At 37.1% G+C, this 19,051-nt stretch overlaps 1 protein-coding gene across 2 annotated transcripts in view; it reads right to left on the bottom strand.

Annotated features, from left to right (window-relative positions):
- LOC139949548 (rho GTPase-activating protein 18-like) overlaps positions 1–19,051 on the bottom strand; it is a 97,432-nt gene that overhangs the window by 20,609 nt on the left and 57,772 nt on the right. For both annotated transcript variants that reach the window (XM_071947927.1, XM_071947928.1), the window contains 4 exons: positions 18,805–18,964; positions 4,525–4,628; positions 3,144–3,215; positions 479–647 (listed from right to left, as the gene is read on the bottom strand). In XM_071947927.1, coding sequence (XP_071804028.1) covers positions 479–647; positions 3,144–3,215; positions 4,525–4,628; positions 18,805–18,964 — 505 coding nt within the window. The remainder of the gene's footprint in view (positions 1–478; positions 648–3,143; positions 3,216–4,524; positions 4,629–18,804; positions 18,965–19,051) is intronic.

Genomic DNA, 19,051 nt, shown 5'->3' with positions numbered 1-19,051 from the left:
ATAAAATCTTATTTAGCGCAGTTTACAATAACGGTCTAAATGCGCTATACATTAGTGCTGTGGTCATTGGGCCGATAATATCCCTTTAATCTTTCTCAGTTCAGTGAGCTCCCTGGGGAGTACACAACCTGTTATGGGCCACCGTAGCGCTCCAAAGGCTTTTTCATACACAATATACACGTATCAACCTCTACCCTCGCAGGTACCCATTTACATGTATATCACTGGACGAAGAGAAGCAGTTGGTATCTTGCTCAAGTGCCACGACCGGGATTTGAATATCAACATTTCATCCAAGAGTCCACAAGTTAGTTTTATTCAAGCGTAGTTCCACATACCTTGCAGGAAAATACTAAACAGTGAAGCGCCATGAGCATCACTGAGTGACGAATATGCTTGCATGCTTACTGTATAACATGTATAAGCCACTATTGTTGTTATTGTTATTACATATAAAGAAGGATACATATGTACACACCTTTGGTTTTCCTTCGACTTGATTTGCGGACTGGCTGGAAGGTGAGACCAAGCCGGTCAAACATGGCGGTCAGCTCAATCAGAGCAATCTGACGGACCCTGTCAATATCTCTAGGGGACAGGAAGTGGACAGGGGTGATACCCAGCCTGTCTCGAGCGATGGTGATATTCTACAAAAAGGAAAATAATAACACGTTTTTAAAACTACATTAATGACCTAGCGATATAATAAAATAATAATTTGGGAGGCTATCATAAGAGCTGAATTGCAAAAGACACGGCTACCACTGTTCGAGAAGCAGGCTTGCAAGAGCGTGGAAAATGGCTTCTTTCTCGAAAACTATGTTTCATACTTCAGAGGGAGCTGTTTCTCACAATGTTTTATACGATCAACAGCTCCCCATTACTCGTTACCAATTAAGGTTTTACGCTAATAATTATTTTGAGTACCGTAATTACCAATAGTGTCCACTGCCTAAAAAGGGGATGGAGAAAAAATATTAACTAATGTGTCCATTTGAACAGATTGTCCCAATGCCTCACAATTTTGACATCTTAGCTCAACTCTTATTTTCATTTGTCCCTTGTTTGTTTTAAACACTAAAATCTAAACACCTGAACAAAATCTGAATTCAAATAAGTGTCTGCTGCGCCTATGTATCTTTCTTCCATCCATATTTATTATAAGGGAACTTTCTGTAGAATCAGGGAGGGTTGGCAACTCTTCATCAACTACCCCTCCCCCACGAAAAAAAAAAAAAAAAAATTGAAATAAAATGAAATAAACAAGAGTAAAAAATATATAAAAATTAAATTAAAATTAAAACCAAAGAACAATTTGGCATTCTCTCTTTTAATTCTCCTCAGCTTGTTCAATCTCCCAATTCGTCACTCACTTCCCAATTGAACACATCCTCATTCCATCGTCTGATTAAACTAGTTAACGCCACACTGCTGTCGCAAACTCAATACCCTGCCATTCCCAAAGGAGATTGGTCACATCTCCGAACAGCAGAACACAAAAAAACCCACCCTCCTCGTCAGCGGGGAATAAAATGGAATGCGGCTGGGGTCTATTTCCAGACCGAGCCCCAAATGTCTTGCGTCTTGCTTCCCTCTTTGTTTTGAATCCCCCCTCTCCTCACCCCCCCCCCACACTCAATCTTTCCAAATTGCAAACGGTAATTCATGAGTTCCGTCTTCCCGTTTTGGAGATGACTGTTGCCCATATTTGGTCGTTACTTGGTGTTGCAGGGGAAAGCGTCTTGAGGTTCTTGTTTGAGTGGAGTGTAGCAAAGTCATTCAAAAACAAATCGACGTCACATTATAATTTCATGAATTTATGGCCAGCTTCCAACATCTCCAGCACCAACTCAATGAAACACAATGGAAATAAGTCCTTGACTTTTTTAGGTCATCCTCAGCAAAAAAAACACATTATCTTGGTCTATTTTGTAAAGACAATATTTAGCTTTTGTAGCTTTTCAAATACATCAAATCAAATATTGTTGACACAATGGTTTCAAAATAGTAGTTATGTTTTGCTGCACTTTCTTCCCAAAAAAAAAAAAAAATATTGCATGACCGTCTTGTTTTCATGCATCAATTAAATTTATTGGATCATCAAAACAACAGTGTGAGGAGAAAGGTTTGTGTTAAGATGGCCGTTGTTGTTGTACCTCTCAGGGGAATCTTCAAATTGCCAATTCATGAAAATATCCACCCCCTGTCGTAAAAAGAAAACCAAAAACAAGATCTTCCCCCTACCCAACTGTTGAAAGGAACATTACTGAATTGGTAAGAATAAAGTTTGTCTAAAATCACAAATTTACTTAAAACTTACAGCGTCTTAATGATGATAGTAGAAAACATCCCTTGAATTAATGTTGTCGGAAATGTAATAACTATTTGATCAGAAATAAAATAAATTAAACTAATTTCCCGTTTGGAGTTTTTTCACTCAGTGAGCGTTTTATGCATTTTTTTGAAATCGAGGTCATGCAAAAATGCGTTACTATTTTTTTTCACTATTTTCTTGTGACCCAGATGGCCGATTGATCTCAAACTTCTACAAGTCTGTAACTTTCTAGAAAATGGATTACATAAAGTGCTCACACTGCCAGCAACTGTTTTGTTAGCAAAAACCATTATTCCACTTCACTGCTTATGTTATATTATTATGTTACACTTACAACTACCTGTTCATGCTTGTTGTGTTGTCATTTAGCCTTCGAGAAAGACTCTGCTGAGGTTGAAACATCAGGCCATTAACAATTTAAAAAAAAAAAAAAAAACAATTCTGTAATGTTCCTTTAAAGGATTTGGGTACTTTTTGTAACAAAAAACAGATTTACATCAAACTTACACAGTTTGAAGATAATGATAGTAGAAAGCGTACCTTAAAATATCAGTTGCTGAGGTGCTGTGGTTTTTGAGAAATGAGTAAAGCAATGTCATGAATTTCATTTTCGTCTCAGTGATCATGAGACAAACAATTATTTTAGCATGTAAAAACGTATTTTCATGACTCATTTCTCAAAAACTACACCACCTCAGCAACTAATATTTTAAGGTACGCTTTCTATTATTGTCTTCAAACTGTCAAAGTTTACTATAAATCTGTGGACGATGAGTGTAAAGTACAATCGGAGCACGTAGGAACTTACCGGAAGAGCAGCAGACAAACTCCTAAGTAGGTCGTCTTGTTTCAGGAAATTATCCTCAGATGATTGTAAATCCTAAAGGTGCGAAAAATGGAAAAACAAAGCGTGACGAGAGGGCGACAATAACACCGAGGAGCTGTTGCCAAAACACAGTGTGAGATCTAAAACCCTACGTACGTAGTAAACGGCTGGTAAAGAAATTGTTTTTCTTTTTTAATTGCCACTGTTTAAGGGCTTTGCTATGGGGAATTTTTTGTCATCTAAATATGAAATCGATTCAAAAATAGAAATCCTTTAAAAAAAAAACCAGAAAAACTTTCAAAGAGGGCAATTCTAAAGAGTGGAAGAAAACAAATTGCGACCCAAACAAACAAACAAACAAACACCCCATCACCCTAATAAAAAAAAATTACATGTCATGAATTTTAATAATAACAAATTTTAATTTTAATGAATACCTAAACTATAAAAAGTTGTTTCACCTTTCTTACAATCTGGATCAATACCCTCACTCCCCACACTCAAAGTTCTCACCCCCAAACCCCCCCTCCCCCCTCTTGCCTAAATGAGAAGCAAATGTTTGTCAGAGAGGAAGGCAGAATATTGCAACAAACCGACAACGCTGGAAGAATTCAATATCCTTTTTCTCAAACAATTTATCGAAACGTGAGTTAAAAAACCTCAACGACCTACCCCCCCCCCCCCACCGCAACTTCCCCGTTAAAAAGAAAAAAATTATGTTTGTGGTCGGCCGCATACCTCTGGAGAGCTGTATCGGTGCAGGCAAATGGCTTTGGAAATTACGCAGAATAATTAAATCTTGATAGATCGAGGGAGTTCAGAGGGGAAACTAATCTCATGAGTGATTGGTTAATTAGGGTTTTAGACAACCTTGTCGATCCTAGTCATTGAAGAGGGCAGCTTTCCAGAGAGGAGGCTGCACATTAGTAGGAATGGATTAAAGAATGTAACTTGACATGATCTCCAAATCAACAGTTTTTACTTGTTGTCTCAACAAGTGGATACCATATTCCTCTGAAACCCACAACCTTTGCATTGCTAGAGCGAGACCAAGCCAGCCCAGACATGCCAGATGGCTAGAGGCAGTTCAAACCCTTAGCAGATGTTCTGCAATGATTTAATGGTTAATGGTTTATTAAAATACTGAAACAGGCCTACAGTGGCTAAAAGCCGAAATTACAAAAAACACTCAGCACAAATATTACATATTTTTACATAAAAAAAAAAAAATGAAATCTCAAATAGTTGTTAATAAAAACAATAACACTCACAACAAATTTATGAGAGTACAGTATTCAAAAAGCACAAAATACTTGAATGTAAATTTTGCATCAGAAACACTTTATAGTAGACAGCAACGTACCAATATTGAATCTCGCGTTTGAGTCCTCAAGAAGTTGTCGTAATTCCCTTTCTGACTCGGCACCTCGATTGGCATTGTGTTGGTTAGACTAAGAATCTTGACTCCTAATAAAACACGAAAAAAAAAAGAGTAATTTTTTTGATTAAATACAAAGAAAATTATTTTCAAAGCAATGAGGTTTGAGATGAGGCCCAAAGATAAGTAGAGTTGCTTAGAAATGAGCTGGATACCTGTCACAAATTGCATATGTGACAAGCGCCCCCCCCCCTCCTTTTTTTTTTTTTTTTTTTTACAGTGGGATGGGTGGTTTGTAACTGTGGGTGGGTTTCAGGGGACATTCTTTGTAGCAGGATGGCTTTGTAGAGGTGCTGGGGTCGATTTCACAAAGAGTTAGGACTAGTCCTAACTTAGGACTAGTCCTAGGAGATATACAAATTGCATGGATAGTCCTAAGATAGGATGAGTAACTGGTCCTAACTCGAGATAAGACTAGTCCAAACTCTTTGTGAAATCCACCCCTGGTCACCTGTTCCTCCTTGCCACTCACTGCCTTGGTATTTTTAAGCTATTTTGATTCATTGTTTCTTTATGTATCGACCAGTGTAAAGTTTAATAAAACTAAACTAAACTAAACATGTGACATGGTAGTTTGGCTGATAACCAAGCTGGTAATTTTGTTGTGTTTGGCTAGTTTTTGAGCTCAAACAGCTCTATTAAACTGAGCCCTGTTAGTAATTCCATCTGATAGAATATGTCACACCTAGTTAAGCTTTAAATGACTCCAGCCTCATTAAGATAGCCGGGGATTGGTCTCGTTAAGATGGCGCGGGAAGACATTGCTTGTAAGGAATCATCGGAATGTCCGACATAATTTGCGTAATAACCACAAGCTTCATTGGAGTTACACTCATCCGGTCCTTGTACACTTGGACCCTAAGCAATACAACTCATCGTCAGCACAACTGTACTTTTTGTTTTTTACTCTGTGGTCGAAGTTAAGATCGTCGTCACGGTGACTACTGTCAAGGTCTTGGTCTCTTCCTGTCTTATATTAGGCCGTAATTCTTGAAGGATGTGAGAAAATTCTCTGGATGAAAAAAATTGTGACATTGACACTCCCAAGCGCCTCCAGAAATATGTGGCGCTACTCCGTGTACGCGTGTACATGTACATGTCAAAGTCAGCATAAAATGTACCTGCCAAAACTAAGACTGGATTTGTTTCATCGTCAACAAAATGAGAAGGAGAGTTTGCAACCACTTTCATGCATAACAAATATTTGTTATAAATAATAAGTAATAACAATAATAAATAGTTCTTATCTAGCACATTTAACAATACTGTATCAATGCGCTTTACATTAGGCTTTATACTTGTAGGCTGATACGATTCTAAAAAATGTAGGATACAGTGTACTTTTACAACATTTTGATATTGAGAACTTTTGTAAAACCCAAACCTTCAAACGGATACTGGCTGCCTATCCCTAACAAACTTCCACATGTGTTGTTCCTTAATAACATAATGTACATTCATCTGCCATTTTAAACATTTTCACACCTTCCACTACAGTTACTACTTCTGTTCATCCATTTGGGCTTTGAACATTCCTTAGAAACCATCTCACCTCTGTTGGAGTATGCAGAACCGACAGAAAAGTTTGGGCACACACGATCTCTACCTTTAAAGCAAAACAGGTCTTGTACTCCATGTCTCCGGATACAAATTTAATTGAAAATGGGGTTGAGCTCTGTCACCATTAACTTCATGACTTGGTTGGTAGATGTACATAGATGGTGCCGGAGTGCCAGTTGATCTTTATCTAGCAACTGCCAGAGCTGTTTGTGCACTTCTTCCTTTTCACTTGCTCAACAAATTAACTACGCTGTCAGAACTTGCATAACATGTTAAGCCAGAAAGTGGTATTTCAGATAAATAATTGTAGGAAATAACCAAAAGAGGACCCTTACATTTGTACAGTAACTTTAACAGAATCTTCCCCCAAAACAAACACAAACTCCCGATACTACTATACCTTTGTGTTGTGAAACGGAGACTCTAAGTACAGTTTTGAAGCTTACTGGTCTACGATGCCACTCCATAGTTCTTTAAGGCCTCAATATCAAAATGTTTTTAAAAGCACATCCTAGAACTAATAGTACTTTTAACGTTACTTCCAAAAACAGTCAGAAACAACAATCCTCCATCAGAATAAATGAAGCCCACCAATGAAAACAGTTTTGGCACTAGATGCTCAACTTTCAGAAGATAACTGGATAATACAGACAACTCGCCAAATGAAAGTTTTCATTTGGAAGAGAAAAAAAAACATTTATTTTTAAACAATTTAGAAATTATAAGACAGATAATTTCAGAATTTGTTTTTTATTTTTAATTTGTATTTTCTTTCTGAACAGCAGAGTGTGGGAAATTGATGTTTCTGGTTTGATGTTCGATTGAAATAATATGAGATCAGAGATTATTGCTGTGTTACAGGTAGGTTTGTGGAGTAATTAGATTAGGCGTGGTGACATGACTGAGGTCCAATTACAAACACATGGTATCACCATCGGAACATGAGTAAAAGATAAAGAAATGGAAACCACTAATCAGCTCATGGGGGCACGGCAAAGTACAGCGCAATAACAATCAAACTTTACCCCTAAAATAACCTCATACAGTCAGTAAAGCAGGAAGTCGGCCCATCCGAGACTAAAAAATTGTTGATATCAAGCAAAAAGTAAAAATAAAATTATCACACGTTTTTACCTATTTCAAACTTCAAATTCCATCACTCTGTGTATACTTGTACGTAGATTTGTAGTTTTACAAAACATAACAATTGGAACAAAAATTATAAGGGAAGAAAACCAATTTGTCAGTTATAGACCTTCAGACTTCCACATTAGTTGAGCATACATGTACATTGTAAGTTCACTAATCTGAGGATTGCAGGTTCATGCCCATACCGTCGTCAAATTCATTTAGTTACTTCCAAAACCAAGATCAAGGGGAAAAAAAGAGACGGACCATCACCTCGAGTGCCTTGATTATTCAAAAAATAATTTTTTCCGTCCGTTAACTTAAAAGCAAACTCAGCTCTGATGTTTTCTCGAAGCTTGTCCTATTTATCCCATAATTCACTTATTTTTGTATCCCTCTAGCTAATGACTCGGAACTGAAAAAAAGAAAAAAAAAAAGTACTGCGGCTCTGTGCCTAACGAAGGACTATAATTTGTGTTTTCTGCGATACTTAATTTCGCAGAGGAATTTTTGTAGGTATGTTTCACTAAGTTGTTTTTGCAACTTATTGTCGACCCAGGGGAATGGACGGAAAGGGGTGGGGGTTAGGGTTAAAGAAGGACAACTTTCAGAGTGAACCTTTCAAATTTGTACATACATGTAAGCGGAGTCAGGGCCCAATTCCATAAAGCCTGTAAGCACAAACATTTGCTTAGCATGAAATTTCTTCCTTTAAAGGCAGTGGACACTATTGGTAATTACTCAAAATAATTGTTAGCATAAAACCTCACTTGGTAACGGGTAATGGGGAGAGGTTGATAGTATAACATGGTGTGAGAATCGGCTCCCTCTGAAATTACGTAGTTTTCGAGAAAGAAGCAATTTTCCACGAATTCGATTTTGAGACCTCAAGTTTAGAATTTGAGGTCACGAAATCAAACATTTGAAAGCACACAACTCTGGTGACAAGGCTGTTTTTTTATTTCATTCATATCTCGCAACTTCGACGACCAATTGAGCTCACAGGTTTGTTATTTTATGCATACATGTACATGTTGAGATACACCAAGTGAGAAGACTAGTCTTTTACAATTACCAAAAGTGTCCACTGCCTTCAACAAAAACAGGATTACCAACCAATTATCATGTGATTTTCAAGAAAAGCAAACAATAGCTGAATGCCAGTAACAAGCAATAATATGCAACAAATTAAAATTTTGGTTGGTAATCTTTCAAACTAAGCAAATTTTTGTGCTAACAGGCTTTATGAAATTGGGCCCAGGTTTCCTTGCAACTTGTTTTAAATGAACGTTGTTTACATTGGATTAAAATTGGTCAAAATGGAAAAGAACAATCACCGATTTTTGATGGCTGGTTAATAATTATAATAATAATAATAATAATTAGTAAGACTTGTAATGCGCACGTATCCACCCTGCTGGGTGTTTAAGGCGAAGAATTAATAATTAATAACTTGCTTTTGATAACTGGGACCCTGCGAAATGGAAGGAAAGGGGTGTGGGGTTGGAGTTGAAGGACAACTTCAATCAGACTGAATGCTTTAAATTTTGTAAAATTCCTGAATTGCGCAAAATTTACACAAAAAAGAGGTTGTTAAGAAAAAGATTGTTTAAGTCTTGTAAGTGTATGTACAATGGTATATTTAAAAAAATTTGAAATAATCTTTCCTTGAAATCAAAACACATTATTGACACAAACTTGGCAAACTTATGCGTGTTCATTGTATAATTAAGAGAATTACAAGTTTTCCCCTTGGATTTTAGAGAAAAAATTCTGAGAAAACAGATAATTAAAAAGTAATCAATCTTCTTTAGATTCCTTCATTTTTGTTTTCACAGAGACTCAGAAGTTAGTCATTGATAGATTAGCAGTCCAAGTTGACCTTGTGTATAAATAAGCTCTCTAAGATCAGGAAACCTGTAAACATACAGGGATGTTTAAAGGAACACATAGAATTGGTTTTAGCTAACAAAACAGTTGCTGGCAGTGTAGTGTAAGCACTTTATGTAATCAACCATTAAACATACGTGTATGTAAATTCAAAGCAACTTCTGAAGTTTGAGACTGATCTGACATCTTGGTCACGAGAAAAAAGTGAAAAGCTGATACAATTTGGCATGACATCAATGCAAAAAACAAAAAGGAATAAAACATTCACTGAGCGATTAATTCCAAAATGAAAGCTAGTTTTTTTGTTTTTTTATTTGACATTTCAATGACCTTTTATGTAACTTAGATGATTTTTTTTTTCTAACCAATTATACTGTATCGTTCCTTTAAAGGGAAGGTACACATTTTGCAATTGTCAAAGACCAGTCTTCTCACTTAGTGTGTCCCATCATAAGCATAAAATAACAAGCCTGAGAACATTTGGGCTCAATTGGTCATCAAAGTTGCGAGAAAATTATGAAAGAAAAAACACCTTTGCTGGATGAGTTTGTGTGCTTTCAGATAGGAATAAAAGACTTCTAGCTAGAAGTCTTTTATTATTTTAGTGAGAAATTACCTCTTTCTCAAAAACTACGTTACTTCAGAGGGAGTCGTTTCCCACAATGTTTTATACATATTATCAACAGATCTCTAATGCTCGTTACCAAGTCAGTTTTTAAAATAATATTTGTTTTGAGTAATAACCAAACGTGTATCTTCCCTTTAAGTAGATATGCCTCAAACCCAACAGGAATATACGCTGTGATTTCCAGATTTCATGAATCACCAGTTAAAATGTCAGAGAATTTCCTGTTGCCTGTGGTACAAGGGCAATAAGTCATAAGCCATGGAGAGTAGAGGTCGAAAATCTCCATATATCTATCCGGAAATCAAAAATGTTGATTTTTAGGTGTTCGGCCACCAGCCGAACAACTATTGTTATTGTTCTGGTTTTTTTTTTAGGTGTTCGGCCACCAGCCGAACAACTATTGTTATTGTTCTGTTTTTGTTTTTTTTTTGGGTTTTTTTCTGCGTGTTCTTCTCCTCGAACATTCTCGCGCGATTTTCGCAAAAACTAAAGCTTGTATGAACCTGAAACTTACCATATATATTGATCTTAATGAGTAGACGAAACAGCAACATTTTTGGAATGATGACGTCATTGATGACGTCATTACGTTCAAAAAAACGCTAAAAATTGGAGAGTTCATATCTTGAGAACTACAAATGCCACACACAAGATATTTGGTGCATATAAAAGGTCTTGTAATTAGCTACAAAAGTCGTGCACAACGTGACCTTCCGGTTGAAACCGGAAGTTCAAAATTTCAAAAGTTCATATCTCAAGAACTATATATCATATTCGCAAAATTTGAATATCAGTTTGAAGATCAGTTATCCTGCTCAAACTTTTGCACAAACATAATGCCAGTTGAATTTTGCCTTCTGGTCGTAAAAGCGCGCGTTTGTGTTGACCTCCATTCATTATGCGTAGAAACCAGATAGTATCGCCATTCATGTATGTGAATGCTACTATTGTATTGTGGGTGTGTGGGTGTGTGTGCGTGTAGTTCATGTAGGCCTACATTGTATCCATGCTCTACGACAAAACAGCACTGCGTGGCTGTGGGCATTACGGGTTGTGTATACACATGCAGACTCCGTTGAAGGCGCGCGTAATTCAAATTCCACTACGCTGGGATTCGCCTCATCTTTCTTCGTGCGATTTTGAACAAAATGTTAAACTACTATGAACTTGAAACTTATCATAAACATGAACCTTCATGAGTAGATGAACCTGCAACTTTTTTGGAATGATGACGTCATTGATGACGTCATTATGCTCAGAAACACGTTAAACACTAGAAAATTCATATCTTGAGAACCTCAAATGCTACATACAAGATTCTTTCACTACATGAAACCTCTTGTAATGTTCTACAAATGTTGTACACAACGTGACCTCATTTGACCATTCACCCGAACACCCTGAGTTTGTACACAAACTCTCAATTTCTAGTTTTTTTTGCATCTCTAAAAAGGTTAAATAATATCTTTTGTGTTGGCCATGACATGATTTCCTATCCTCACTGTGAAAGTGAATGAAGATGTTTGTAATATAGTTTACATTGATTTAGTCCTCAAGTTTTTGAGGAAAAAAAAGAGTGAAAAAAAGAAGCAATTTTTTCTTGGAGAGTCGCACATGTTTAACAACTGTGTACAGTTAATGCTCAAATAATGTTTGTCTCACTGAGATAAAACATTGGTACATGTAGCTTTACCCTATTTTAAGTAACTTCCATTTTGACTGCAAACTTCTACATGTCCAATTTAAAGGAACACGTTGCCTTGGATCGGACGAGTTGGTCTATAAAATAAAAAGCGTTTGAAACCGTTTGTTATGAAATGTATACGGTTAACAGATGTTTTAAAAGTAGAATATAATGATCCACACAAGTATCACTCAAAATTGCACGGTTTCTTTTTACGTCGCGAACTATCACGGTCGACCATTTATGGGAGTCAAAATTTTGACTCTCATAAATGGCCGACCGTGTTATTGGACGAGGTAAAAAGAAAACCACGCAATTTCGAGGCATATTTGTGTAGATCACTGATTCTACTTTTAAATCATCTTTCTAACCATATGCATTTTATAACAAACGGTCACAAAACGCTTTTCAAAGACCAACTCGACCGATCCAAGGCAACGTGTTCCTTTAATCAGAATTAACCCACGATTGTGAAATCATCACAACAGGGAATTTGATCTGGTCCAACACAATTATCAACACAATTATGATTTCCTATTGAGTACACATGGAATCTGACCACAGAAAAACTCTGGCCAAATTAAACAATATTTGCACCGTCATAACCAAATCAAATGAAAACAAATAGAATTCATGATGAGATTGTGAAACGCCCGCAATTATTTGGCTATCGAAATAATTCCAAGGGAGCCCTGATTTATTTCAGTAATTTATTAATTTGTCATCAGATTCTTTAACATGGTTAAAGACGCCACGTTAGTAAAAGCCGGTGGTCGAAGTGGCGCCAAAGATCAAGAGTCAAAATGCATCATCAAGGCTGACTCCCTTAATCAGCTGGGTTTCCTGAAATCCTTCCCATCATCCAGGGAAGAGAGCAGGCCTGGGCCCAATTTCATAGAGCTAGCTGCTAAGCACAAAAAAATGCTTAGCATGAAATTTCTTCCTTGATAAAAACAGGATTACAAACCAAATTTCCATTTATTGCATATTGCTTGTTACTGGTGCTGTTGTTTGCTTATAAATCCCGAAAATCACATTGAAATATGGTTGGTAATCCTGTTTTTATCAAGGCACAAATTTCATGTGTGCTTAGCAGCTCTATGAAATTGGGCCCAGATACTTCACGGAGGCAATGAAGGCGATTGCCTCAATGCCCCTGGTCATTGCCTTGGTGCCCTTGAAATGCTACAGTAGACATGGTAGAATTATTTACAATTCCCTCATACACGTATGTACATGTACATGTAGGGTGCCCTTTTACTAAAGGAGTAAATGCCTTGGTGCCCCTGCCCTTTCGAAAACGAAGCTTACAGGCCAGTGAGAGTGTAAAGATGTATAAAAATGAAGAAAACAAACTTGACAAACTTATCAAAGTTGTCCACGTAGTGTGGAGCTGCAATCTTGAAAAAATATGGCATCCACGCGTACAATGTTGGGCATCCACGCGTACAATGTTGATGCCGCCCTGTACAAAATGCTTCCCCCAATCCCCTGAGTTCCGAATGAGGGGAATAAAAGGGTAGCGACGAGTTCTAAATTGGCCGTTTAAAACTGGCAGGGTCGTTGCCTTTATCGCACGGCCATGACACTGAAAGGTATTTAACAGACATTTAAGATCGAGTCACTACTCTTTTATTCCCATTCATGCCTATTTGCGATTTGGTGAAGATTTCAAAATCTTTTGCGAAAAATGTGTTGTGTGCTTCGGGTGGTGTGATTACGCGCGCATCACACACAATACACGATGTTACTAACAGCTTCTTGTATGAATTGCTTTCCGCGTAAGTTAAATTGACGTAAATAAGCTTGCCCGCCCAACACGCAAAGCCAACCGGTTATAAACAGCTCCAGCTGGTCATTATCAACCGTTTTAACACCCCCACATGACGCACTCTCCACCAATAGGAATAACGAAACGTTCTGGGGTATTCATGAATAGCTCTTTAATAATTTATGCAGTCAATTTCCCTTGTGGTTTATTTCTTGATTTAGTGGTAGCTATTTTTCCTTACAGATCTGGATAGCATCAAATCGCTATCCAACTAAGTTTTATTTTTAAAAAGTTTAATATCTACATGTAGTCATGATGCATCAATCACTAAGTCACATATCCGGGGTTCATTAGCCAGGGTCAAGTAGGATCCATTTGAAGACGTGATTAAAGGCAGTGGATACTATTGGTAATTACTCAAAATAATTATCAGCATAAAACCTTACTTGGTAACGAGTAATGGGGAGAGGTTAATATTATAAAACATTGTTAGAAACGGCTCCCTCTGAAGTAATGTAGTTTTTGAGAAACAAGTAAATTTCCACGAATATGATTTTGAGACCTCAGATTTAGAATTTGAGGTCTCCAAATCAAGCATCTGAAAGCACACAACTTCGTGTGAAAAGGGTATTTTTTCTTTGAGTATTATCTCTCAACTTCAGCAATCGATTGAGCTCAAATTTTCACAGGTTTGTTATTTTATGCATATGTTGAGGCGCTACAAAGGCTTTTTCATAAACAATATCAACCTACATATATGTACATTACAGTACATGTGTACCCTCTCAGGCACGTACATTGTATTTATACCCCTAATAAAGAAGAGAAGAAGTTGCAGTAAATCATCTTGCTCAAGGACACAAGTGTCATGATCAGGGCCCAATTTCATAGAGCTGCTAAGCACAACAATTTGCTCAGCATGAAATTTCTTCCTTGATAAAAACAGGTTTACCAACCAAATTTCCATGTGATTTTCAGGATAAGCAAACAAAAGCTGAATGCCAGTAACAAGCACTATGCAACAAATGGAAATTTGGCTGGTAATCCTGTTTTTATCTGGGAAGAAATATCTTGCTTCGCAAATTGTTGTGCTTAGCAGCTCTATGAAATTGGGCCCAGGATTTGAACCAGCAATCCAATGACATAACCACAAGAACTTGAATTTGGTTCTCTAAAAAACTCGGCCATGATACCCTAAGCAGGCCTGGACTGAATGGGTAAGTCAATGGGAAACTTTTGAAGGGACACCAAGGCCAAAACCAGGGGCAATGAAGGCCATGCCCTCCATGACATGCGTGTAATTCCAGGCCTGCCTTTTTATGAAATTAAACTTCCATCCAGCTGACCTTTTGCAGAGTTAAGAAGGGGGGGGGGATCGAGTAGTGTGGCAGATCGCATCCTATATATAGTGGCTGTAGGAACCAGTGAGTCAATGATTATGACACGCAATACAGCCTGGCACTGACAGATGATACGTAATTACAACTCAATCTACTTCCTAACCTGTACATCTAGACTTCGCGGCTACGCTTCTTACCGTCCAAACCAGAAACTTGAAGGACTTTGGGGAAGGATTTGGGGTTTGATATCTGGGTATGAGTCTTTATACGAGGGTTAGGGTTAGGGTTAGGGGGTTAGCTGAGATGGGAAGCTGAAAGGTTGGGGTTCCGCAACGGCTTGCGTTATGGGATAAGGTAACAGTTTCCTTAAAACCTCCCAAAATAACATGACAATACAGATTCTGATGGAAAAAAAGTGAAACATTACAGATAAAATTTAGAGATGTCCATAACTGGTCTCCTACTTTTTGTTGTGCCAATCCATTATCATCAATGTGCCGCAGTTTGGTTGATGCTTGATGAAGGGGGTGGGGCAAAAGGAAAAAATCAAGCTGATGAATAGTAAAAAGAAAGACTTTCTTATAATATGAAGTCAGACTGTATTCCAAAGTCAGAGGGAAGTACTCAAAATTACTTCCAAATTGTGGGCCTACTAGAATTCTAATCACAGGTCAAAATGTAATAAAATGTAAAAAGTAAGCAAGAACAAAGCTTAAACAGTGATTACATGATTTAGTTTAAAGAAAGTGTACTTGCACTGATTGTACATGTACAGTATGTGTACCGACTTCCCCACAAACTTTAATAAACTTACATGTAAGAATTTTCACAATATTTCAGCTTGGTAAATTTCTTTGCTAAGCCCCCCCCCCCCCTCCCCCCCACAAACCAAAGAAATTAAAATAAATAAATAATGAGACAGAGCAATATTATATTGATTATAACTTGTTTCTGCTTAGTAAGTTTTGGTGCTTTCAGGCTTCATGATATTGGGACCAAAAACAAGAGGAAAACAACAGAGTTCTAACTTTAAGTAAGTAAAAAAGGACTCCAAAATAATTGTGTTGGTTATTGGCGAGCTTTCCACAAAGTTTCCATTTAGTTTGACCAGCTACATGTATGCTGAAAAGTTGGACCCAACCCAATAAGTGCAACCTCCTTAAAAGGGCAAATTCTATTTTCGTCTCCCAATTTTCACTTAGTAATCAGAAGTGGAAGGATCGGCTTCATAAAAAACTGTGGAACGTGACGGCTGAGGAAGTGCATTATGGCCTGCAGCTTAAAAATGCCCTGCTGCCATTAATGCCCTGCTATGAAGTACAACATTCTGGTCTCTTTTAAAGGCACTGGACACTACATGTAGATTTTTTTATTGTTTTTTTTTTTTTTCTCTCTTTTTTTATATAAGGAGCAAATGTGAACAATAGCCCAACAGACATTGACATGGTCAATGAACAGAATGAAATTTGAATCAGACTGAAGGATCTTAAAAGAAGAACTGTGACGGGCTAATCAAATGGTTCACTGCAGCTAAGATTTACCAGAAAAGAATAACAGAAAAACAAAGATATATGGTATCAAGGAAGCATTGAATTATGTAAGAAGGTGTCCAGGTTGTTACTCAACATAATTGTTAGCATAATAACTTATTAATTGTTGGTACAGTGCAACAGCAATTTAGAGCAGTTGAAAGTACAAAACATTGTGAGAAACGGCTCCCTTCAGTGTAACATTTTCTTTTTAAAAAAAGGTAATTTATCACTAAAATATAGAAAGTAGACAGCTGAAGCTTTTTTTAGCCATCTGAAAGCACACAAACTTGTGCGACAAGGGTGTTTTTTCTTTCAAAAAATTCTTTATTTGTTCACATTACTCAGGAAAGTAATGAGTATAGGCCTATAGAGTGATGAACACACATTATGTGTATACAGGTTAAACCTAAATAAAAAAATATAACTTTTATACACATATTATGGTGTAAGCTGTACACAATTTCAGGTCTTATAAATAACAAATTTTGATACTTTTCCAAAGGCAACTAAAAAACAAGTTAGAAAACAGACGAGGTAAGAATATCAATGTAGAAAGAATATCCAAATGGCTACAGAGGTTTTAATAACACTAATAATGTCTTCCATCAAAGTTGGCAGCTCAAGGCAGTAAACATGGAGGGGAGATGGTATTCTAAGGCCTCATGACTTGTAAAGTTGGATGAGAGCCTAATTTTAAACCATTACAAATTGACCGCAGAAAGTTGACTAGAAACAAAGTTGACCCCTTACTGAATAACTTTTAATTGACCAACTCCCATACATGTAAGTAATTTATGGTGCAATAAAAGAAATTACTTTGCATACTTTTATGGCTATATATCTTGGACTCAGGCATGGAACTAACTGATTAAAAGCCAAGGCTGAATGCATTAAAGCCACAAAACAACAAATATCAGTTGATCGTCCCCTCCCAGTCATCCTTTTTTAAAGCCACATCGTGTTTTTTTTGTTTGTTTTTTGACATTTTTTTTTTAAAAAGATTTTCTGTGTACTGATTAACTTGCCATTCTTTTAAGAAATTGTAAATCTACATGCAGTAAGTGGTGACTTTAAACTGAAGAATTGGTGGCCAGGCCGAATAAAAAAGCTTGGCGGCAACCTTTGAGGAAATAAAAACTAAAAAAAAAACCTTCATCCTCCTCTTCATTTTCCTTTGGAAAAACCCAGACGATCAACTGTTTTTATTTTTTACCTGGCCTAAAGCTATAGGATCAGAAAAAGCAATCAGGATTCTAATAGGAACTCATTCCACTAATTGATTGCGGGTCTTCCATTGACTTGTACAGGTGGTATCATTACGTAATATAATTTTGTCTCTCTAAGGAAGAGTTTGGTACAGCCGGTGATGAGAAATAAAATTTGTAACTCACGTCACTTGACGCTCGGATTAGCTTAATCCCGCTCATAAGCCAGTCTAACTATGTACATGTATTAGCTTAATAAAAAAAATGAAAAGTAAAATTGATCATGAATAGGCAATTTTTCTTTTGATTTGTCAGAAACAATTTGGCGCCACGATGTGAGTCAATCAAATATTGTTATATTTTGTACCTTAGTGTAAGGGTGTGGCAAGCACAAGGTGGTGATACATGAAAGTGTTAATTTGTTTAATTAGTAAAAAAGGGTAGAGTGTTGGGTTTACAGTGAGACATTTTAATCCAATTTGTTTCACACTTCAGAAAAGCTGCGGAGTCATTTTCCTTACAAAATAGTAAGAAAGACCATGATAAGGTTTTCTTTTTTTAAATGATGTTAAAAATACTTTGACCCTTAAAACAGCAGAATGATCTTCATTCGTGAGTTTAATTAAAAGAGGGTGACATTTTCAGGGCGTGGTTGCCAAGCAAAAAGCCAATATCAGCTGACTGAAATACATGTAGACACATTAGAAAGTCATTGTGTGTACAACTCCTTTTACTTTTTTTTCTCAAAATAATATTATTAACTTTTTGAATTATAATTACTTTTGATCGATAGTCTACTTCCAGCTGTAAACTTAACCTGTACTAAAAACGCAAACGCAGAAGATTAATCGGGATTTCATACATGTACTTCCCAATGCTTTTAATCAAACTTTACACTATTAACATCCGACTTGGCCACACCCAGTAACGCATCCCTCCTCATCAGGCTTCGAGACTTGAAGATCACAAGAAATGTGGGTTTGAATCCCACTTGGACCGCTCCAATTAAAATACATTGACTTTGTATAGAATGATTTACTTGTTTTCACATCTTGTGGTTCTTCTCAGAACCACCACTTCTTACATGTCTTACAGGAAGGTATTTTTACACGGAATACCATAAAACTAATTAATTTCTTTGTTGCTTCAAATGTTACTAACAAGTTTTTCTCGGTTTTTTATATGAGAAGTTGCTTAACATCACAAGGCCACGGATGGCCACTTTAAGGTGAGGGCTACACGGATTTGAGCTCTCGACTAAACCACCTGCCACCAGACCAGGGGCACGCTGCCACCTACATGTACTCCCAGGGCCCTAACAGGAATACCCCCTTCACAGTATGTAATGATGTTGGCATGTCAGTATCATACACTGGGAGCCTAGCCAAAAAAACAAAACGCGCACAAATGACGCTTCAACAATTTAATTTATTCCTTTGTATTTGTCCCTCTTGTTAAGAACCTTACCTGAGTCAACATCAGCCGAGTCAGCAACGCCCGACGACGCATCTTTGTATTTTGACAACAGTTTTTCACTGGTGAGTCCCTCTGGAAGCGTTCGACTCCTGCTCCTTCGACTGCCGCGCTTCGCCACACGAAGACCGTCTGTATGTGTCATGTTGGAGTGCTGAAAAGCAAAGAAGGAGAGAAAAAAGACAATGAAAACCACAAAATATGTTTTCAACTTTTTATTTTGGAGTGCTGAAAAGAACAG

This window comes from Asterias amurensis, chromosome 17 (assembly GCF_032118995.1).
Source record: "Asterias amurensis chromosome 17, ASM3211899v1".
Classification (NCBI taxonomy): Eukaryota; Metazoa; Echinodermata; class Asteroidea; order Forcipulatida; family Asteriidae; genus Asterias; species Asterias amurensis.
This window is presented reverse-complemented; position numbering and strand designations above follow the sequence as displayed.